At 41.4% G+C, this 23,943-nt stretch overlaps 1 protein-coding gene across 4 annotated transcripts in view; it reads left to right on the forward strand.

Moving 5' to 3' along the window:
* Positions 1-23,943, forward strand: part of RABGAP1L (RAB GTPase activating protein 1 like) — a 231,396-nt gene that overhangs the window by 167,453 nt on the left and 40,000 nt on the right. For all 4 annotated transcript variants that reach the window (XM_072932817.1, XM_072932816.1, XM_072932818.1 and 1 more), the window contains one exon: positions 6,603-6,731. In XM_072932817.1, coding sequence (XP_072788918.1) covers positions 6,603-6,731 — 129 coding nt within the window. The remainder of the gene's footprint in view (positions 1-6,602; positions 6,732-23,943) is intronic.

The raw sequence follows: 23,943 nt of genomic DNA on the forward strand, positions 1-23,943 counted from the left end.
ATGAGAGGGCTCCTATTTTTTCCTCTCAGCTCCTCATAATCCATCTCCTAAGCGCTGAGTCCTTCTTTCTGCAGCTAGCTCAGCAAGGCTGGACACCAGTCCTGCTAATGGGGGACCACTGCCACTCCTTGACTGGCTTGAAGGATCACCAGCCAGGGCTGAATCATAAAAAAAAACAACATTCCTAAATCCCTGAGTGCTTTTGTTCTCAGTCCTGTAATGATTCCAGATAAGCAGTGTGCCCAGTCACCTTCTAGGTACTGACGCAAAGTGCATTAATGGTCAGCATTTCAGATTTTATACTTTTCACATCATAGGTTGGCTTTAAAGACTCATCATTCAAAAATCAGGCTGTGTTGATGCATTTTGGCTTTCAGCTATTTCTGTGTTTGGTTTTGGGAAGGCAATTGACAGTATGTAAAAAAAGTTGAAAATGCCTGTGTAGAATGATCTGGGAAATAAATTGTTAAGGGTGTTTTCATCCATCATGACAAATGCTGTCTGTGTAGGGGGTGCCTGCAGTTGGTGTGCCATGTTATGGCACAGAGAACACGCTTTTATCATTTCTGCTGCTGTACAAAGCAGCCCCAAACCCATAAAAGAGTGGCAAATCTTGGAGTCAGTGCCTAGTCCTGGCTGTCTGCTCGGGGTGTTGTAACCACGCCTGGCTGCAGCTCCGTCCATGGCCTGGCACTCCAGAATGGCATTTCAGTGTGATCTGTGGGAAGACAGTCCTTTCCTGATCCCCCTCATTTCCTATGCTGCCTTTCCTTTATTTCCATACCCATATTGTGGTTATATACAGTGACCTGTCCATTTTTTTCATCCTACTGAACCCATCATGGTGCTCCTGAGGATTCAGAGGAATCCATGTGCTCTGTGCGTTACGACCTGTTCAGTGGTACAAACAGCGTGGGTGGTTGGAACACTGTGTCCCTGCTCTGAGAGATACCAAACAAAAATCAAAAATTCACATTGCAACAGTGCAGCTGGATTTGGGGATTCACAATCACTTGTAGAATTGGGTCTAGTCCCTGATGATGTGTGGTTTGAGCTGTTGGGTGTGTTGCCATTATTCCAGTTACCTCCCAGTGTACCAAAACACTCATCCTGCTGATGGTTTTTCCTGGGCAAGGGCTGCCAAATCACCCAGAACTGTGCTGCGATGCGTTCTGAGGAAATCAGAGGCAAAACCACCGAGCTCTTTTTCATTTGACTTAACCAGGCTTTGTATCTGGCCCACAGAGAACACCAGGGAATTTCACATCCCTTATCTTCCAGGCAGTTTGGCTTTGCTGAGTGGAAGAGTATTGTTTACTACAAGGAAAGAAAGAGTGTGAAAAAGGTAAAATAATACAAATAGTGGTTTGTGTAATGAGAGAGACTTCACTTGCAGTGTGATTCCCTGTCAGGTTTTATTGGCTAAATATGCCTCTCCTGACATACAGGCCTTTTGACACACACCCTTCTCAGAAAAGAAAGACTGTGTTCTGATAATACATTAAAAATGAGAAATCTGTGAGGACCAAGAATTTGTACTTTAATCAGAACTGAAGATCCTTCAAAACATCAGTGTTTTATAAAATTAAGAACTTTTTATTTTTTAATGTGCATAGCTTCTCTCTCTGCTGTGGTTTTGGGGATAAATGGCTGTGATGGGGTAGGGTCTGTGTCATTGCAGTGTTACTTGATAAATACAATCTATAACTTTTATGCTAATATTAGAAAAATTCCGATCACCTCCTACCTGAGCACACTTCTGGGCAGGTAGAACAACACCGGTTCTGGGGGATTTGCTCCCTTTGGGATGACTTGGAGTGGGTGAAGCCAGGGGATTTTCTTACCCACCTACAGCAGTTCTGTATGTGGCAGAATGAACTTTGCTGTTTAAGTTTGGAGCTACATGGAAAGGCAGGGGTGAAGAGGGATGTCACGGAGTGTGCACAAGATCAGTGCTGTGATTGTGGATCCCAGCTCTCCACTCACAAACCTTGAGGTGTTTTTTTTCCCCCCCATCATTTTTGTACCAGTGTGTTACAGAGAGCATGGATTTTATTAAGGAAATGTTTGATTATATAGTAGAAAAAAAAGCTCATGTCAAAGGGCAGCACAGAGCATGTCCTGCAGCACTGTGCTCTTGGTCAGCAGTAAATACCTTTTCTACCTTGGTTTTACATTGTGTATCTTCTTTAATAAGTGAAAACCAAATGTTTTTAAGAAGGTAAAAATCTGTGTGTTTTAGGCATTAAATAGCAAAAGATACTTTCATTTTTATATATATATATATATATATAAAACACATATATAAATATGAAAGTATATTTTGGTTTTTATATACATAACTATTATTATAATTATATATCATACATTAATATTATCATATCATTATATTTATGTATATAAGCACTGTAGGTATATAAATGCAGATACATATATTTATGTATCTACATTTATATACATAAATATATAAATTTCACATTTATGTATAAATATATAACTATATATTTATGAATATATATTTATAAATACATATTATAAATAAATACACATTCATAAATAAAATTCATAAATATTCATAAATATTTCATATTTATGTATATAAATAATGAAAAAATTGGAGGATATTTACAAGTATTTTGGGTGTCCTGGAAGCAAATTTAATAGTAAAGCATGGCCAAGCTCTTTTCAGTCTTCAACTTCTTGGCCTCATTTCTGACACATGTTCAATAAATTGTAAAACAGGTGGTTGTGCTCTCTAACATTCTACAGAAATCTAAATATATACCTAAAATATGGAAATAAGTAATTTTTATCTGTTTTTATGAAGGAGAAATAACTAAATTAAGGATGTGCAGTGTGGTTCTTCCAAAATTTCTTCTGTTATGTTAGTTCCCAGGGAATATGAGTTTTGATAGAGTCAGTAATAAATGAAGCTGCAGGATTAATAATTGAAAACAGAGAAATTAAATTAAAAATCCAAAGCTTTTCCTTTTTTTTTAATCATCTTTTCCTAAATACTTTGGGGAAAGTAATATTATTTACTAAAAAAAAAAAAAAAGAATTAACATCATTTAAGTCTCTCAAATTCTGTTCTTGCCTTTTGAACAGAACATTTGCTGTTTTTCCAAACTTTACCTTTAGATTTTAAAGCTTTGCTAATACTTTTGGGAAAGGGCTTTTCCTAATTTTCAACTCATTCATTTAAGATAATTTTACAACTATATTGAAACACTTAAGGGATGTGGGAAGAACATTTGAGAACATATTTAGTCAAAACCTAGAAGGCAAACTAAGCCTTTTGGGGGGCATAGTTCTGACTGAATCTCCTTATTTGCTTAGGTTTGAAAATAGATTTTAATCAAAAATATGTTTATTTAAAAATAACATCTATAATAATAAAAAACTTCCCTGAAGTTCCCAAATGCACAAAAATGCAATGCACCTGCCAAATTTTAATGATTAGCTCATTAAACCTACAGATGGTTTAGTAAGAGAAATCAGCTGTTTACAAATCAGCTGTTGCTGAGTTTCAGGAGTTGAGTGACTTCAACCAAGGATTTACAAATCTCTGCCTCTCAAACAGCTGCCAGAAGTTTCCAGAGAAATCTTTATAATTTATTGATTAATGTCACAAAATGTCAAGAAATATGAATCCTGGGATGCCAAAATTTATATTTTTCACTTTTTTTTTCTTGTGATTTTACTAGTGAGACTAGTATTATGATGACCAGATTATTTAAAGTAAATGAAAATATTTTCAGTGAAGTAGAAGGAGCTGACATGCCTGGGCTCTATAACTCATTTAACCAACCTGTATAATTTGGTGGTTTCCAGTTTTCATAACTATAATCTTAGTCCAGCAAACTCTGTTAGGTAAGCTGTTATTTCCATGCTCTTACGGTATTTTCTTTGACTACAGATTTTTCAGCATGGAGAACTCAAAGTTGTCAATAGTTGCAGTTTAATAAATGTCATTTGTTGGGACTGTTAAAAATAGTTCTATAACAATGATTCAAGCAGAGGCCTTGGGAAAATAGATCTGATTTGAAATGTTTTACATAGAATTGCTGTAAAGGAAGGGAAGAGGAGGAGGGGATTGGATGTGCAGGAGTATCCCAAGAAGGCAAACTGGCATTGTAAATGGGAAATCTGTTTGAATTGGGTGGTGATGGCAGATAGCAACATGGCTGAGAACAAAGGAAGAGAGGTCCATTTCTGTGAGCTGGATATCAAAATGGAATTATTTTGTAATATCCATTAGATTGGACATTTGGACATTAGTAAAAATTTCTTCACTGAAGGGGTGCTCAGGTATTGTAACAGGCTGCCTGGGGAAGTGGTGGGGTCACCATCCTGAAAGAATTCAAAAGATGTGCAAATGTGGCACTTAAGACCATGGTTTTAGCAGTGGACTCAGCAGTTCTGGGTAAGTGGTTGGGCTCAGTAATCTTAGAGGACTTTTCCAATGATTCTGTGATCCCATGAAACCTTTACTGCTTTTCCACCTCCGTGACCCACTGAACTTCCCTGGAAGCCCTGGGGTTCCAGCACGGGTTTGGCAGCGGTGCTGGGCTCGACCAGCTGCTCCCACCACAGTCAGCACCTTCCAACAACCAGCCCACTGGGGGTGTGAAACAGTGATCTGGCTTTGAGTGTGGCAAGAGCATTCACAACTAAGGAAGTCTCATCCAGGAGAAGTTTGATGTTGGCCATGGTGGATCTAATTCATCCCATACCAACTGCCCCAGCTTTCTGTCAGTTCGTCACCCTCGTTGGATTGAGCCTCAGCCAAGTTGTGCAGCTGCCAAATGATTGTGGACAGGATCAGATGGGAGAGTTTGTAAAGCTGAACATTTCCTGGTTGTGGACAGGATCAGATGGGAGAGTTTGTAAAGCTGAACATTTCCTGGTTGTGGACAGGATCAGATGGGAGAGTTTGTAAAGCTGGACGTTTCATGATTGTGGACAGGATCAGAAGGGATATTTTGTAAAGCTGAACGTCTCATGATTATGGACAGATCAGATGGGAGAGTTTGTAAAGCTGAATGTTTCTCATCAGCACCTCCAAGGCAGCTTTTCCTGGGTCTCTGCAGTGATGACCCAGCAGCTTCTTTGGCAGTGAACAACAGGAGGATCAAATAGATCTTGGGCAAACTCAATAAGGAAAGAAAAGAACAGAGCTGGACATGGACTTTGGAAAAGGGCCTGGAGGGACAGGACAAGGGGGAATGGCTTCAAGCTGCCAGAACACCAGGTTAGATTAGATATTGGGAAGAAGTTCTTCCCTGTGAGGGTGGTCAGGTCCTGGCAGAGGTTGCCCAGAGATGCTGGGGCTGCCCCATCTGTGGAAGTGTCCAAGGCCAGGTTAGATAGGACTTGGAGCAACCTGGTCTAGTGGAAGGTGTCCCTGCCCATGGGAGGGAGCTGGAATGAGGTGGCCTTTAAGGTCCCTTCCAACCCAAGCCATTGTAAGATTCTCTGGATTCAAGTGAGTAACAACATAGTTTAGAATCAAACTGTGTGTGTGTTTAATGTGCCCACTGTGTGTAATGAGGCAAAAAATGATACTGGGTGTTAGTTCCTCATGAGAAAGCAGAGGATGCCAACATTTCCATGTTGGCACAGATGGAAATGGTGGTGGTGTTTATGTGAGCAATTAATTCAGCAATTAACCTTAACCAAAAGTGCCTGTGCTGCTGCTGAGGTATTTGCAGTTATACACATTACACAGTGTAGATCTCCACTGGTGACCATGTTGACAGAGTTTTGTTTACTCTTTTCTGGGTTAAAACCCTTGAAATTCACATTTTTGAGGTGATGTCCCAAATGTCTTGTCAGGACCTTCAATTTTTGTGAACCATTTAAAGGAACTCTCCCAAGGCTTGGGATTTGGTACCTTCTGAATCTCTTGGTGCATATCTCAGTAACCTGGAGGGTGGATACATATGTCCCTGTGAATCACATGGATCTGTCAGGGACAGGAGAGGATTCATGGTGAATGTATAACATCTTCTGGCCTTTTAGACTTGATACCAGAAGCATGGGAGATGTAGAAATAGGTATGTAGAACATTCTGGCACGGTGTTCTCTGAGAAATTGTGTCACACACTTTTCAGCACATGGACTTGGTGATGCCTTGTATGAATCATGTGCTTCTGCTCTTCATGTCTGTGACTATACATACATTAAATAGATACACTTTGTCTTTTTAAGGCAGTACCATGAGAATCAGTAATGCTCTAATGCACGAGCTTTCCAGGAAATGTAATAATTTCTCCTAGGTTTTTGTTGTTTGCTTGTTGGTTTTGGGTTTTTTTTCCTCTTCACTGACATCTTGACAGGCTGAGGCAGAATCCCTTTCTTACCTGTCAGGTATAGAAGGATAAAATCTATTATTCCCATGTTGCAGTCCTCTGTGCTGCCCTGCCTAGGATTCCTTGGGTTTTATAAAGCAGAGTTAAAAGAGCTGATTTCAAGGAGGATGACTTTGGGCTGATGTGAATATTGGTGGTCTGAAATGCATCCAGTAAATGACAAATCAAGTACAAGAGCATGACTGCATGTTCCCAGGGTTTACTGTAGTTCCCTGTGTTTAATTGCAGACCTCCAAAGAGGACCTTCTACAGGCTGATTTTGAAGGAGCTTTAAAATTCTTCAGGGTTCAGTTGCCCAAGAGGTACAGAGCTGAGGAGAACGCCCGGAGACTCATGGAACAAGCTTGCAATATTAAGGTAAGGATGGATTTCACTGCTTCTCATTCACCCTGGAGTTTGTACAGGAAGAGTAAAATGCAATGTTAAGAATGGCAGTAGCATTTGGAAAGTAAAGTAAATCAGTGGTTTATTGCTTTCTATATATGTTTGTATAATTACACACACACCTTCTGTCTTTAAAGAAAGTGAATCTGGTCTTTTCTCTCTTTGTCTGCTTGGGTAGAAGCTAATAATTAAAACAGAAAAATGGTGCATTATCAACAAAAATTATCAGAACTCACTAATTCCTTATTTGTTTTATAAACAGTGACTGCAGTAAACCAATTAATCACTGTGTGATAATCGTGCAAACAAAGCTCAGATATTATTTGTTTTGCTCAGAAGCTGTTTATCTGCTGAGTGCTGTGTATAATACATTTGAATTGAGGTAGAAATTAGTTTTGTTTGTTTATCAAGCTTACCAAGACAGAATATGTTTTTATATTCTACCCTACCCAAAATTCTGCTGTCAGAAGTCAGGCTACTCTGAACATATTGGATTTGAACCAAATTAGAGAAGCATGACTGGAAGCTGTTGAGGGTAGAAACCTGTTTAAAATGGCTACAGAGGTTCATAAAGTGGTCGTTTGGAAGGTCCTGGATTTTTTTTTTTTTTTTTTTTTTTTTTTTTTTGGTTGAAATATGTATTGCTATGGAGGGACTTAATGTTTGATCTTGGAGAAAAAGTGTTTTAGTAATTTCTTGGAATGTGAGCTCTGATGGGAAGTGCATATTGGTGTGGCCCAGTGATGGACAGAGAACGTCCCACTAGGAAGAATGGTCATGCAACACTCTGCCTCTTGTTATATTTTTATTGCCTCTCTCAAGATATTTGTTAATTTCCCTTGTGCTGCTTAATTTCATCATTTATTAAGCAGGGGCTTTTCCCCTTCTGGTTAAAGCACTGATCTTATGAAAAAATAGGTCTTGCCATCTGAATGTTTATTCCAGCCAAGGAAAAGAAAATCTGTGGGAAACATTTTAGGAAAACTACTTGGATTTCAGCTCTGCTGCTGAAAGAGACTATTTATGAGTACAAGGCTGCAGTTTGATGTTCAGTATTTAGTCCTCTGCTTGGTTGTTGAAAATGAGTAATTTAAGGACTTGGCAAGTACAGGAGAATTATCTTTATGCTGCTTACTCAGGGTGTATTTTCTGCTGGGAGGTTGAAGTGGAAGTCTTCATGGTACCTGTTGGAAGAGCTATTTGTTGATTTTTCTCGTGCCTTTCTCCTTTTCTATTTCTCTCTTTTCTATTTTCAATCTATTGTATGTCACATGATGTTATTTCATTAGTTTTTCATTTAGTACTGGATGTATGTGTACATGATGTGCTTTATTGGGGAAGTATTTTGAAATGCACACCTGAGGCTGATACTCAGTGCTCAGGGTTCAGCACCTGGGGCCAGTTATGAGAAGAGAAAGACATTCTGAACTGTTATTGACAGGAAGGGGTAGGGTTTGACAGTGAATTCACTGCATACATGGGATTTCAAACACTGTGGATTCTGGTTAAGAGAAAAGCTCAGGTGGGTGGCACAAACATGGAGTCACGTCACCCCCTTGTGTGTTAGGGAAATGTGTGAGGATTAGTAGGAATGACTGAAAAGGAGAGAGAATTCAGAGCTGAGACCTGGGGCTGTCAGGGGTTGAAGTCACCTTCCGCTGTGTCAATAACTGCTGCTCTGGTATGGTTAGGGCTGACTCCCTGAGCATACAGCTCATCCTGTCAAAGACTTCAGGAACTTCATGTGAGGAAACTCAGCACAAGACCCTGTTGGAGGGAGGGTGAAACATATTGAGTGTGTGTCCTCTCACTTGCACCCTTGCCGCAGGTGCCACTCGTGGCACTGAAGCATCTGTCTGGCCATGGTCTCTGGTGTGGGATGAGGATGAGGAGCAGTGGCTGTGGAGTCCTCAGTATGCCCCAGCATCCTCTTAACTGATGACAATAAAATGGCTTTTGGGCATGTTTTTCGTACTGTCTAGGAGGGACAGGAATATGTTGGCCTAGGTGGCTCTGGAGTCTCCCATCTGTGAAGACACTCAAAACACGGATTGCCCTGGGTGAGCTGCTGTAGGCCACCCTCCTTCAAAGGGGTGGTTTAGACAAGATGTCCTCCAGACATCACTTCCAACCTAAACCAGTCCATGATTCTATAATTAAATGTTAGAATCCTTGAATTTTTTTACCAACAGATGCTAATAATTGCAGGAGCTGACATGCTCAAACAGGAGATTTTGGTCTTGATCATCACCAGTGGCAGAGTCCCAGGGAGCACAGGGGTTGTACAAAGAGCAGTAGTCTGTCTTGTTGAATGCAGAAAAATTTGTTCTGTTAAAAAAAAAAAGCCACACCAGACCCTTAAACTGCTTTTTTGTCCTGTATGAAAGAGGCACTGTGTGTCTTGTGGGCTGTATTAGTACTAATAGACTAAACAATAGATGGTTTTAGAGCAAGTATCACAGTAAGTGAATGGAGGATTTTCTTCAGATTTCTCAGCTAATTACACGAGCATAAAAACCTAAACCCAGGACTGTTTTGTGGCCAGGCTTCATAGTGAGCTGTATTTTTTCCAGTGTTTCTTTTAATTTTGTCCCCACATTACTGCAAAACAAAACAGGTGTTTAACGTGTAATAAAAATCCACCTCTCCTTGCTTACTTTTTTCTTGAGCTTTAGCTGAGCTACTTCTAGTCCTGCAGAAGGCAAATTTAAAGCTTTTTGGTGTTTTTTCTCCTTAATTTCACAACTTTTCAATTGAGTTCAGGATGTAACCCTTGGATTTTGAAAGTGCTGTATTAGACTTTCATAGTTCTATCATAGTGCTTTTGGAAAAAAAAAAAGGAATTGGTATCTCCCTTTCTCTGAAGAGTAGATCTGCAAATACAAAGAAAAATCTGCTATTAAATGAAATGTCTGTGTAGAATGTGCTAGAAGATGTCTTCTTCAGTTAAGAATTATTTTTGGTGGTTATTCACTAGGTCTGGATTTCAGTCATTTACTAGTAAATCACTAGGATAGTCAGTGGAATTAGAATTAATGGTAGTGTTTTCCTGCATAGCTTGTTGGGTCATATTCCATTGTTGAAGAGCATTTTGAACTAATTCATACTATGAAATATTAGGGCCTAAAAAATAATATAGCCTGTGTTTATAATTGTAGGAAGATTTTTATGCTTACACTTTGGGGAGGGGATTTTTTTTTACTTTCCTAATTTTTCTGTCTTTACAAGAGTTTTCAGAAGTTTTTCTGTGTCTCTGGAAGCCCAATTTGATAAATGAATGAATGAATGAAGACTCTCTTCTAGATTTCATGAAGGTTAATCCTAATGCTGCTATTTTATGAAAACATCTGCCAAATTCTTCATGCTCACAACATCTGCCTCAGTTGCCTTTTGCATCTTCTTGCAGTTCCTCTTGCACAGATCCATGTGCATCCTAAAGAACTTGGAATGACCTTGGATTTTAATAGAGGAGTCCCATCACCTGTGTTCTTACACCTGGCTTCAGGCAGGTGAGGTGTGGAACAGGAGAAAGTCTCACTGGGAGATCTGGTCCATATGAACATACCCTGGCTTGTCATTTCCCAGTGAATTCAGGGAGTTGTGCCCGTTTCTCCATGACTGTCCCGTGGCATTTGGAAACGGAGCAGAGCTGACATTCACCGTGTGTTAGCTCTGGAAATTCAGAATGTGTTACATTGCAGCTCTGAAATGCCAGATGGAGAGGTGGGGACATCCTCGGAATTACCTGTGGGGTGTCACCCCTTGTGCCAAGGGAAGGCGAGGTGAACACGTGGGATGAGAGACGCAGGAACCTGCAGGGAAGGTTGTTCTGTGGTGGGGCAGCATCTGTAGAGACACCTTTTGTTACCTGGCGCAGGCACTACAGTCTCATCTTTCACCATCCTCAGTAGCAGGAAAGAGCTCAAAACCTGAAATTCTTATAAAAGAAGTTTCTTCCCAACCAGGCAAATCTCCCTTTTGGACAATATTGGGCCCCCCAGCAGCATTACGAGGTTGCTGCTGTCAGCACCTTCAATGAGACCAGCAAATGGCTCTGAATAAGGACGGTACCTTTCCCAGTGCAAAGCAAACACACATTTTTGTCACCTCTCACTGTACTGACAAGGCTGTCACCCACAGCTGGATCTGGCACCAGGGCCATGGATAATAGAATCAAGGAGAGCAGGCTACAGTAGGGGGAGCTGTGCTAAGCTTGTTTTCATTTCAGAATTGTTCCTTGGTGACATTTAAAGCAGGTTTACTTTATAATGTTGCAATTTAAATGTTTTCAGTTGAGAGTGGTGATTTGAGGCTTTCCTTACTGATGGGGATGACTGACTTGCTTCACACCTCTATTGATCTTCTAACTGGACATGAATTTTTACAGGCATGGTTTAACTCACCTACTGATTTATGTGGGTTTCAATGGGTAGGATTAAAAATAGCTGGTTTGCTCTCTCTCTCTCTTCTCTCTAGAGCATTCTCTCTCTCTGTGCTTATCTCTGTATATATGTACCTATCCAGATATTTGGGGATTTTGCTATCATGGTAAGACAACACAAAATGTAATAGAAAAACAAAGGAGGTCACTGCAGAAAGGTCCTGAAACTGCACAAGCATTGTTTCTACCAGTGTTATATCTATTTAACCTTTCAATATAAAGGACAGGTTAAAAATTGCTCATTTATCAACTTGTTCAGAAAAGGCCAAACCAAATAGTAAAGGATTTGGTTTAGATCTATAGAAAACCCTGCCATGCTTGTATGCAAATTCTTATTAAAAGCCAATGATCAGTTGCCCTTATTAGGTCTGTGCTGTTATCTCTGAAGTGCAGATACACATGTCCTGGTGACAAGGGTCATGTTTTTTAATTCCTGTCCTGTTTGCAGCTCCAGTTTCCTTCTTTCTGCTTGGCTTTGTGATGTGGGCCACCACAATGAGCCAGCACCTGGAAATCAGATTAAAGTGCCTGCAGTGGAGTTGGATGTTAAATGTGATTCTAATCTTGGTAATAAGTATTAACACCATAGAAAGGAATGTTGTTAATTTAAAACAACAGTTTGAACTTGAAGTGTTTATTTATTTTAGCTTATGGTACTTATTTAATATTCCAGTGAGCAGACATGTTGCCCAGTAGTGAGTCTATGTTTTCAATGTGTTTAAGCATTAGTAAAAATATTCAGTTATTTTACTTCTGTTGGTTGGTTTGTTTTTTCTTTCATTTGCACTGAGTTGGTATTGTAAGGGACATCAAAAAAGGTATGTCATTAATTCTTTATCAATAGGAAAGGAATAGAACTTTATTATTATAAGTTAAGTATAATCGCATTTTAACAATTTAAAGTAGTTCTGCAGCCTGACTGAGTACAAATATTTTGGTATTTTTGTATTAGTCACTAGCTGACATATGTACTTGTGAGCAGTGCCATCAACCAGAGCAGTGTTGCAGTGTGAAGGTCTTCCAAAAACTGTAAAAGTTTGATGTGGAAAAGTTGATACAAACATTTCTTGTCTCTATCCCCTGCAGTTGTATCGCTTCGCCCAAATTCTTAGTGGTTTCATTCAGCAAGGTAAGGAGGGTACCTGAAAGCTGCTCCACGGTTCAGCAGAGCGCCTAAATCCATTTTGTTCACCTTGGTGCCATCAGGAGTCAGGGCTTTTCAGTATGGCAGCAGATGTCGTGTTCCAAGTGGGAGCAAGAGAGCATCCCCAGAAGGGTCCTCTGAGCTTCTTGGATCTGGCACCTTTCCTGTGGATAAATAACAGCTGCTTTCCATCCTTGGGTCTGAAAATAGTTCAGAGAGCAGGAGATGAAGATGGCAGGGAGTCACACTGTTTGACAGCTCTGTCTTCTGGCGTCTTTGCCAGAATGTGTCTAAAATAGCTCTAGAAGTAAGAGGAAGTGAACCTTTTCCCAGGCTGAACTCAAATCCCAGATGCAGGTTGGCTGGAGCATTGACTCACCCCCCTGGGAGGTGGCACATTAAAATATCTCACACAAAGTTCTCTCCTTGCAGTGGGCTGTATGTTGGGCAGCAGCAGTGACTGGAATTCCTATTGACAGCACAGTGCTCAAACTGGTTTTTTAGAGGAGAAGATCTCAACTCTCTCTTTCTTTGGAGGAAACAAACCCAGTAACTGATTTTCCCAAAGAATGCCTTGAGTTTGACTATGAAGAAAACCTGTGATGATGGTTCCTGGCAGGTTTGCAGTACCCCTTATTCTCCCAGAAAGATGGTGTCCTTTTTAAAGATACTTCTGTGATGCAAAAGAGGCTGTAGAGGAAGAAAAGTATCCCAGCATCAGCAGTTACAACCATAATTAAAAGGAAAAAACCCACAAGATTTCACATTTTGTGGAGAAAGAGGTGTAGGTAAAAGTACAGATGCAGAAATGCCTGGCAACAAGCTCTGCACCCCATGTTTATGCTGGCAAAGTGTTCCTCGATACGGACTTAAGCATCAACAAAACTGCTGAGACTTAAGATGGCAAAATCTCCCTGGAGGTGAAAATTCCTCTGTGCTTCTCTTGGGTATCTTTCAGGCAGTCAGGTCTGAGGGAGCAGGTAGCAGCTTGGCAGTAATCAGTGTAGTAATTCTGAGGAAATGTGTTTTTCTATATGCAAAAGACACTGAGGCCTAGGCACGACCCTTGCTAGCCAAAGTTTTGGTGTTGTCTATGACACTGAAAAATACTATATCTTTATTTTTTTAGAACTCAACTCCTGTGACTTGAGAAACTCTGAATTCTGACCTCTAAAAAGCAGAGGAAGAAGCTCTGTTGACTGCTGGGAGTTCAGGGCACCCACAGAGAACTATCTTTTATTTCTTAAGTCTAGAAGTCTTAGAATACATGCACTTGGAAGTGATTGCATTTAGGGAAAAAATTAAAGTTGCCTTTTGTCTTTTTTGATCAGTATGTGTTTTAGAAATGCTATGGTCATTTTATTCCTGCAGATCTTATATATTAAAAAAAAAATGAAGTTTATGGAAACAGCCATGGGTGGGGTTTGGTGTGGTTGCCCAGAGAAGCTGTGGCTCCTCCATCCCTGTAAGTGTCCAAGGCCAGGTTGGACAGGGCTTGGAGCAACCTGGGCCAGTGGAAGGTGTCCCTGCCAGGGCAGAGGGGTGGAACAAGATGAGATTTAAGATCTCTCCCAACCCAAAGCATTCTGTGATTCCATTCTGAGATTCTCTGTTGCAGAAAGCTCCAATAATCCAGAGCTAATGGCTCATGCACGCAGTGACTGGGGGGAAAGCAGTGATTCATTCTCTGTGTAGCACACTGAACAGTTGGGATGGGACACTGAGTTCTTTCTGTTTTTTTGACAAATTAAATGGGGTGACAAATTCTGAAGCACTGTGCTATGCTGAGACCTAGAGCTAAACTTATAAAAATAATTGGGAGGGGAAGGAAAAGAAAAAACAAAGCCTAACAATTTTCCCTTATTCCCCCCAGGGCTTTTGCAAATAAACAGAAGAGGCACTGGGGGCACTGTCTTCATGTATTTTTGCTGGTGTTTGATTTCTCAGGCACTTGCACTTGATTTTATTTCTCTGCTTTGAAAATGAGGAGACAAACAAAACTAAGTGTAGGAGACAGCGACTGCATTTAATAAATGCAGAGCTCTGCAGGGACAGCAACTTTTAGAGCTGAAAGTCTTATTAAAAACTTGCCACTACAAACCCCAGGCGTTGTTTTTGGCATTATTGACACTGTTGGAAATTAAATTCAGCAAGTAGTTACTTGGATATTCTCTGAGCAGTGTGTAGCTACTGGAGCAGGACTGTAGCTGGGTGCTTTATAAAGGCAATATTCACATTTTTAGGATCTCTTGATTGCTTTGCTTCAGGATTCTCTGGTTTCCTACAGTTAATTTCTTTTATTTTTAGCATATTGTAGCCTTGTTTCTCTTGTGGAGATTGAGTAGTATGGTAAACATGGTGTTACATTGTTTATGTTGTTAAGTTTGTTTATGTTTGGGCATAAGTAGATTATATGTGGCTGGTACCGTTCTATCTAGTTGTTCAAGCAGCAGATGAAAATCAGACCTCATTGTGTTGTCCTAGCTGTCTGTTATTCTTTCAACTTCCTTTGCTTAATTAATTAATGTAATTTCCTGGACAATAATTTTTTAATCAAAATTTGATTCTGCAAGTTAGTCAAAAGCCATGAAAAAACTAAAAATCTCCAAGTTATTAATCAGCATAATAATTAGTATAGATGCAGAAATCTGGAGAGAACTGTTTACAAGGGCATGGAGTGACAGGACAAGAGGCAGTGGCTTCAGAGTGAGAGTAGATTTAGATTGGATATTGGGAAGGAATTATTCCATGTGAGGGTGGTGAGGCCCTTGGAACAGGATACTCAGAGAAGCTGTGGCTGTCCCATCCCTGGAAGTGTCCAAGGCCAGGCTGCATGGGGCTTGGAGCAGCCTGGGATGATGCAAGGTGTCCCTGCCCATGGCAGGGATCGAAACAAGATGGGCTTTAAGGTCCCTTCCAATCCAAATAATTTTGTAATTCTGTGTTAATAAATAATCTCTAAACCTGGAAGTATGGGCATGACTTCAATATAGGCTCGGGGGCCAGTGTCAGTTTAAATCACTCGGTTACTGTGACAACAGAGCTGCAAAATCTTCAGCTTCAACAGTCCCCCAGCCCAGCTGCAGCTGCACATGGCCCCAGCCTGGAGGGTGCTCCTCACTCCTTACCTGTGTGAGAAATACAGGTGTGTGTTCACTAACACACACACACACACACACACACACACACACACACACACATACACACACACACACACACACTGGGGCTGACATTACTTGAAGAGGCTCAGAGCTTAGTGCATTGACCTCTGGGGAAAAAAAAGTTAAACTGATAGCTGATGTTCTTCACAGAGTCAAGCAGCTGCCTGAGCAGGTCTTTTTTAATCTCAGAAATCCTTTGGTTAGCCCACAGCTCAGAGCACAAGATCAATGCCCTTACCATGCATCCTTGTGAGGAACAATTTGATGGCAGTCTGAGAAAGGCACTTTACAGTGCCACCCAGGATGCTCCCTCTTTCCACAGCAGGGAATATTGATTCTATTTCAGCCCTTCAAGAGCAGTAAGAAGAGCTGGAGAAGGGATCAGGGCTTTGCTTCCTACCTGCCTGATGAGGATGTCATGTTCCACTTGCTCCTCTGTGCCCAAGGCACCTGTTGCAAGCACTGCATTAAATAATGCTTCAGCATCTGAGAACCTGCTTCCCTTACCTCGGGCTCATTTCTTCCCCCACTGTCGACACACAAAAACTTTATTGTCAGGCTGTTCCTTTTGATGATTGTGCAATCTACCAGACCTGTCAGAAACGGGGAAAAAAATCAATCACCTTGTCACCACTGCCTTACTTTCAAATGTGAAATAGTCCTGCAAACAGTAAGTGTGATGTGTTTCCTCATGAGGCAGTGGTGAAAGAGATTTCTCTCACAGAAAGGAGCTGTATTTTGGTGCCAGAGAATACAGATCCCAACACAGTTTCCTTCATTCCAGCTGCTTGTCCAGACCATCATACTCAGGTAAGCTTGTAGGGATACAAATCCTGTTGCTTTAAGTAGCAGCAGGAAGCTCTGAGGCAAATTTGGCCCTTGTTTTTCTTGTAATGCAAAGTGAAATGTAGATTTGTGTTGTAATGAGCTTCCTTCAAGAGAACTTGCTTAGTTTTCCCCTTTTCTGAGCACAGTGTGAAGCAGGGCATGTTTCTTTTTCAGGAGGAAGGATATGTGGTGGGAAAGGAGCATCTTCCTTGGCACAGTTTGTGTTTCCCAGAATTCTGACAAGGGGTTCTGCAAAGGCAATGACTCTCTAGCTGAGGAGGATCTGGTTTAGCCATATGTTTTTTCCTTTTGTCCCACCATGCACCAGAGCCATCTTCTCCGGCCAACATCACAAATCTAAGTGTTTCAAGACTTGATCAAAAACACTTCTGGTCAGGGCTGGGGGTGTAAAAGGGAAGAAGGTGCTGCCTGAACTTGGTGACTCTGGAAAACCTCCACCCCTGCTGTCTGACAGCAGAGGAGCTCCCAGCCTGGAGTGAAAATGCTCATCTCAGGTGCAGTAGTAATTGCTGAGGGAAATTGGCAGCAGGGCTGGCTGTGGGCTGTGCCAGAACCCATCTCATGTTTTGCTGTTCTCATCCATCTCTCTCTCCATCAAGCAGCATCTCCTCTGGTGGCTGAGTCTCTAATGGAAAGGAGCAGCACATATATAGATCCATCAATGGATTGGGAGCTCACACAGGGACTTGTTGGGAGCCCAGACTGCCCTTGGAGCAGCCAAGAGTCCCTCTCTGTTTTCCTTTAGTCTTTCTTTATTGTGACATCCACAGAATGTCAGTAATGGTCCTGTCTGGCAGAAGGACTTTGGCACTGTGAAAAATGCACATTTAATGATTGGCTCTTTGCAAATACTAAATTGAAGACTGTATGTGTTATGTTGGAAAGTTATTTTGTCTTAATTTGTATTAATCCTTTTTTAGTAGTATGGTAGATGTAGTTTTAGGTTAGAACATAATGTTGTAATAGAACCTCTGCAATGTAAGATATTTTTTACTAGCTCAAGAAAGGGATGAGGTAATGAAGAAATTCTTTGCACAAAGATAACAGCAACAATACACCTAAGAGTTCCTGCCTCCTTATCAGAAAAGAAACATCCTTCCACCTCCTCTCCATCTTTAAGGAGCCACCAGGATTAAGGGGAAAAAGTTGACAAAAACCAGAAAAATTGCTAGTTTGCAAGGAATTTATGCATCATGTATGAGATATATGAATATGCAACAGGCTATTGCTTTTAAGGTTAATCCTTTGTTCACAAGGCATGCTTTTCGTGGCTTAGTCTCTGGGAGCATCCAGACATCCGTAATTCTTTGCTTTTATTGTCCTAACTCTGATTGTCCAAATTCTTATTGCTCTAATTTTTATTTCTGTTTTTATAACTATTTTATTACTACTAAACTTTTAAACTTTTGAAACAAGTGATTGGCATTTTTCACACCACGCAGTGTTTGCAGTGTCCCTGTTTAAACAACACAACTGTTTACCTGTATGACTTGAGGATTTTCAACCTTTGATCCATCATGCATGTCAGGAATAATATACAAGATTATACACTGTTATAGGAATTTGGGGAAAACTGCTGGAAAGGTGAAAAAAATCTGAGAAATGTTCAAGTCCCTGATGTAAGGGTTTCACACATCTCTATTCACTGGTGAGAGCTGGAGTAAAACAAGCACCTCTTGTGAGGTTACACGGGTCTGGGTCTGTGTTTGTTCCCTTTTTGGTGCTGTTAGGATACAAAGTGAGCTGTAAGGATTAGGAAGAGAATATAGACATCTATGCTCTGGGACACTTCTCAGAAACATCAATAATGATAGTTCCTGATTTTTTAATGTGCCTCACCTTACACTAATGGACTTAAACCAGTATTTTATGCTGCAAACAAAATTGTTGCCATTAGAAAAGGAGGCTCGTCTGTTCTAGGAGTGTGAGAACATACAGCACCTGTAATGGAGGGAAGTACTAAGCTTTTATTCTTGTGACCTTGTCCAAATAGGATGTAATTACAATATAATTCAATTCTGACAGCCTGGAAACCATGGCAGTTGACATAAAGTGACATTTCAGGAGAAACAGGCATGTGTTTTAGTGCATCTCTTTCAGTCTCCTAAGCTTTATTGATGCTATTTGCTTTTCCTGCTTCCCTTGTTCCACTCTTAATACACAATCAGAACACAAGATTCTGGGAAATGTGCAACAGTGGATCATAGTTAACCTTATAAATAAAATCCAGTGTGGTGGAGAGTGATGTGAGCTGGTTGCTGTATGCCTGGTGTATGTGTGTTAATATAGCAGTACTTTTTAATCTCCTTGGAGAGATTAAATCCTGGCTTGTACACCTTCAGGGACTAATTTAGGAAAGCTGAGAATAAAATTCCGTTTGAGTTTTGATATTGTCTTTGGTTCTTGTGACCTAAACCAAGACTCTCCCTCTTCAGTCATGGATTTTGCTCAGGCTCAGGGAGCAGGAGCAGTTCCACCAGGTGCTTGACTCTGCAAATACCCCAGAGATGGATGTGTCACAGTAGGATTTTGCCATCCCTCGTTCAGAGGAGGAAAAACTGGAGCTGTGAGCTCAGGCACAGACAACTCCAGCCTGCAAAAAGGAAAAGTGACAAGGTATTTTCCATCTATGTACTTCTGTAGCACTGGAATCACATTATTCCCAATAAACTCTGTAGCATATGGGTTGTTTTGTGTGCACCAGGAATATCTCGGTGCAGTCAGTTATCTCTGTGTCTCTGCCTCTGATGAGTCACTTAATAGGCTCATTAAGGAAATGGAGGGTATCTCATCTAAGTGTTCACTCACTGAGCCACAGTCGCCTTCCTTTCAACCCCAGACAAAGAGGGAAACAAAATATTGCCAAATGCATCTCTGTGTGCAGCTCCCAAGGACAGTGAAGTCATTTTTAAAGTTGTAAGGATTGAAAGGAGCCATCCTGCTCTATACTGTGTAATTTCCTGCCTGTGGAACTGGGGATGGCTTCTAAACCCTCCACCCTATCACAGGAAAGATTAAGTGGTGTGAAGGGGCACTCAGGGGGATAAAATGCAGGTGAGAAGTTTCCCTGTTCCAAGTAAATTTGGTTCACTGGCAGCCCCCAGATAGTTTTCACTGTTGCTGAAGTGCCACACAAGTACAAGTTATCTGTAAATAAAGAGTGAAAGGAGTTATCACTGTGCTGTGTGTGTATAAAGCAGGGAGCAAGGCCACTGTGTTTTCCCTCTGCTGTTCCTCCTGGATTCCTGGACAAGCTGCTCAGCCCCAGCCACCATCCCACAGCACCCTCGGGGACCATGTGCCACACAGGTCCCTGCTTGTGCCTTGCTGCCAGGATCCAGCTGCATGTAGCAGTGGATGATACACTCCAGCCTCAGATTAGGTGACCCAGAGAAATCTTTTATTCATAACTCTCATGTAAGTCCTCCACAAAATGTCCACATGTTGTTCTTACTAGTTCTCTCTAGTAGCTGCTGTCTATATAATGATCCTTTTCTGTGTCCACACAAGGCTGTTCCAGAAGGCTGGAGAAGAGCTACCTGGCCAGAATAAGTGGGTTTGTATTATTGAGATTCAGTTACTTAAAGATTCACAGGGTGCACATTCCTGTAGTGAATGCAGAGATGGCATGGTGATACAAACCTGAACATGCAATGCTGGGGAAATGTTTTAGGTTACTGCCACTGAAAACATGCTCTCTGGTCAGCTGGCACTAACATAGCCAGGGGAGTCCAACAGAATTGGGTTTGAGCTATTTAAGATAGTTAAGAAGTAATTAACCCAGGAGGTGACTGTGACAGACATAATTTTAATCAAGATTGAATTATTGGTTTCCCAGGCGTGCTTTGGAATTTATCAGTTTGCTGGCAGGACGAAGCCTCTCAGCCACGTTAATTAACAATCCGTGCATTCAGGAACCCCTCCAAAAGGATGCCCACAGGATCAGATTCAGCAGTTACTTCTTTCCTCACTGCTGCCAGGAAAAGGCCACCTCCCCACATTTCCATTCAGTTTGTCTTCAGCTGAAAAGATGCTGATTTTGTGCTCTTTTACCCTGCAGCAGCCAGCCTGTTGCTAAGCGACCTACAAGATACTGAAAAGGCCAGGGTCTGGGTCTGGGTGCTTTTTTCCAGCCCACTCCAATTCTTATTTATTTATTTATGCATCTTATTTACATAGTTAAACAGATCTCTCCCCTACCACAGAAGCAGAGCCACAAGGCTCCAGGTTGCACCAGGGTGCCTTGGCTTGCACAGCTGCTTGTCCAGCACCATCCTCAGCCCTGTTTTTCCTGTTCGTCAACTGAGCAAACTTCTCAGGATATTTGCTGAGCTGGAGTGGCATCCAGGAGTGTGATGGAAGTATGTTTTAAAGGCATAGCTGGCCATGGATTGCTTACCTGGTGTTTGATCACAGCAGTCCTTGATGGAAATAAAAAGGGTCATAACAAAGTTGGCTTTAGGCCATTTTTTCTGCTTACTTTATTTCTGGCTGCTTTAATTTCAGCAGTGTCCACATTCCAGGCTTCCTGTAGCCTAACCAGCTCTGCCAAGAGTGAGGAGATGGTTTTCCTTCCCTGCCCAGCAGTGCAGGGGAGAGCCCTGCTGCACAGGCAGTTCTGCAGGACCAGCTGCATTTTTGTAGGGTGGGGTTGGGATCCCAGCCAGGGCACAGCTTTGTCTGAGATTGTATCCACAGCAGGAGCAGGCTGCTGGTGGAGCGTGCATGCACAGATAAACTGGCAGAGCATTGATAGTGACTACACGTGATAGTGGAGGAGAGCAGAGGTGTAATGAAGATGTTGCTGTGCCATTTGTTCCAGATGTGCTCCCCAAACCAGCATATCTGGAAGTGGTTGGTGTGCTCTGCTGCATCCTGCACTGCCCAGAGAACCTCCTTGGCAAGCAGAGAATCAGTGGCACTGATGAGAGTCACTTCTCACAAGCAGGAAAGCATTAGGCAGGAATACTGCACCACAGCCTGGCTGTGTTTGTCCTGTTTGTCTTTGCTGAAAGCACTGCCACACTCTTCAGTAAAAACTTGAGACAACTCAGAGCCTCTCAGGAGCTCCAGTATTTTGCACCTCCTGCACAATACTGTATCTTGAGAAAGAAGTGAGTGAATCCTGTAGAGATTTATTTAGAGCAAACAGGGACCAAACTGGTTTTTCCCCATTTCCTTTTTGTTTCACGAAGCAGAGCCAACATTCATGGAGCTCAGTCTCTGGACTATACTTCATCAACAGATATTGCTTTTTGGGTCTCTCCCTACAGCCTTTCGCTGCACTAACTGACAGCTTTTTTTGTCTAATTGCTATAGTTTTCATTGTGGAATTCTTTTTGCTAAAAAATAATTTTTCTGCTTTGATGATCCAGCTATTACCTGACTCTCTGGAGAAGAACAGAGAAGAACATGAACACTTGGGTTTGTACATACAGTCCTGCAAAACAGGGGTTGTGCACAAGGCCAGATGTAACTTTTTTTACATTGGAGTGAGATGAGAAAGGTGATGTTTTAGGTCCAGATTGAATTTTCTTATTTATTTTAAGCATTCAGTTACCCATTTGGAAAGCTAAATTATATCTGAGTGGCTCATGATGTATTCTCATTTTTTTCAAAATGGACTCTTGGTCTTGTCATTTATGACACATCTGTCACTGGGGTGTCCACTTCTTTACACCCAGAGGGTGCTGATTATAAAGCCTTTGCTGACCAGCAGCACCATGTAGTTTTTTAATACATCTGAGATTTCACAAGCCAAGCTGTGCTGTTTGTGTCAGGGGTCTACTGCCCTGAGAGGGTTTTTCAGGAACATTTGAAAAGGTGAGTCAATACATCTTAATTTCTTTTGTTGAAGCTAGGAAGAATAGGATCTTCCCTATGAGGAGATGTCAGAAAATTAGGGAACATGAGGTGATGTTTAAAATCTTGAATTACACCCAGAAGCAGACAAGTGGCTGGGATGGGTGAGGATTTCTGCATTTCTCATTCTGGCTTTTCCCACCTGGCACGCTCAGCTGTCGCTCTTGAACTTTTAGAGCTCTGGTAAAATGTGGGTTGATCTGCAGTGCTGAAAAAGGGCAAATTAAACCTGAGCTGACATGGGCATTGCAGGAGACACAGCTGCCCCGTGGCTGTGCTGATCCCTGATCTGTGCTGCAGACTCTTGTTCTCTCTTTGGTGGTAGTGGGCCCTGCCAGCTCTCTATACACTGAGGTCCTGTATCTCTGAAAGATTCAAGAAGAACACAGGAATGCAAACAGTACTGATAAGCAGAGCACCAGCTGCGCATTCTTACTGGAAAAATGAGAAAAAAAAAAATCATAGTATTGCCCAACAAAATGTCCTGGATGTTTTGCCATGCACTGCTGATAAGGGATGGCCAAAGGCACTTAGAGACCAAGTTAGGGCATTCCATCTCCAGCTCAGAGTGGGCTTTTTCTCTTGCTGCTGTTACATTTAATTAGGAGAGATAAGAAAAATGACTCAGATCTGTTCCTGGTGTTTCTCAATTTCACAGTTCTAACTAGCATCAAGCAAATTACCCCTTGGGGTTTAGTTTTCCCCCATGAGATACCTTCACCCTCGTGTCAGACTGAACAAGTGTCACCAGAGGGACTCACTTGTTTCCCTCTCCTTACAGCTGGGGGTGTCCAGTTAATGTCCTGATAAATCAGTTGCCAGTCCCCAGGCAACTCTGCCAGGAGTGTTAAAAAGTCCATGTGTATTTCTCTGGCAAGGTTCTGCAGTGAGAAATAGCTACAGAAGAAAGATAGTGTGGCATTTCAAGAAACAACCATAATACATTTTTCATCTGCGATTCTATGTCTGAGAAAGGTGATCAAATCTTTCACTGCTTTCATAGAGGAATTATTTTTAAAGATGTTCCTGCTCATTGCAACAGGGTTGGACAGGTTGATCTTTAAATGTCCTTTCCAAACCATTCTGTGATCGAGTAATTGGAAATAGAGTTATTCTGCCACAAATGAGAGAAGGACATCTAGAACCTTTCAAACCATTATGTAGGTACCTGGACTTACATGACATATGAAATTCACTGTAAAGAGCAACACAGCTTTTCTTTTTCATGTTAGTTATTACCTTCTTGTGAGCTCGTTTATTTTGCTTCACTGTCTTTGCAAACAGTGAAAGTAATGATGGTGAGCCTATAAAATATGTGCTTTGGAAATATATTAAGGAATTTTATGGTGATACAAACCTCTTTTTAAAAACTTTTTTTTTGCAAATCATTCTAAATTTTATTGCATCCTTTGTTTTTCTTTGTTTGATGGGGTTTTCTTCCTTTAGATGAAGCAGAAACTAGCTCTCACTCATTACCAGCACTTCCCTTGCACCTCTTGCAAAACAGATTTTGCACAAACACTTCCTCTACACGAAAGACATACTAAAAAATGAAGCACAGACTGGAAATTATGGCTCACTTTTGCTTCTAAGTATAGGCCTCTAGCTGGACATTGAGAGGAGTCAACAGGAGCACTGGGAGTGAGGGAGCTCCTAGGGAAGCTCAGCTTAAGCAGCACTTTGTGCCCAGCCTGTGGATATGGGGAGAAAATCCTGGCCTGTGGAGCT

The sequence above is a fragment of the Taeniopygia guttata genome, chromosome 8 (genome assembly GCF_048771995.1).
Source record: "Taeniopygia guttata chromosome 8, bTaeGut7.mat, whole genome shotgun sequence".
NCBI lineage: Eukaryota > Metazoa > Chordata > Aves > Passeriformes > Estrildidae > Taeniopygia > Taeniopygia guttata.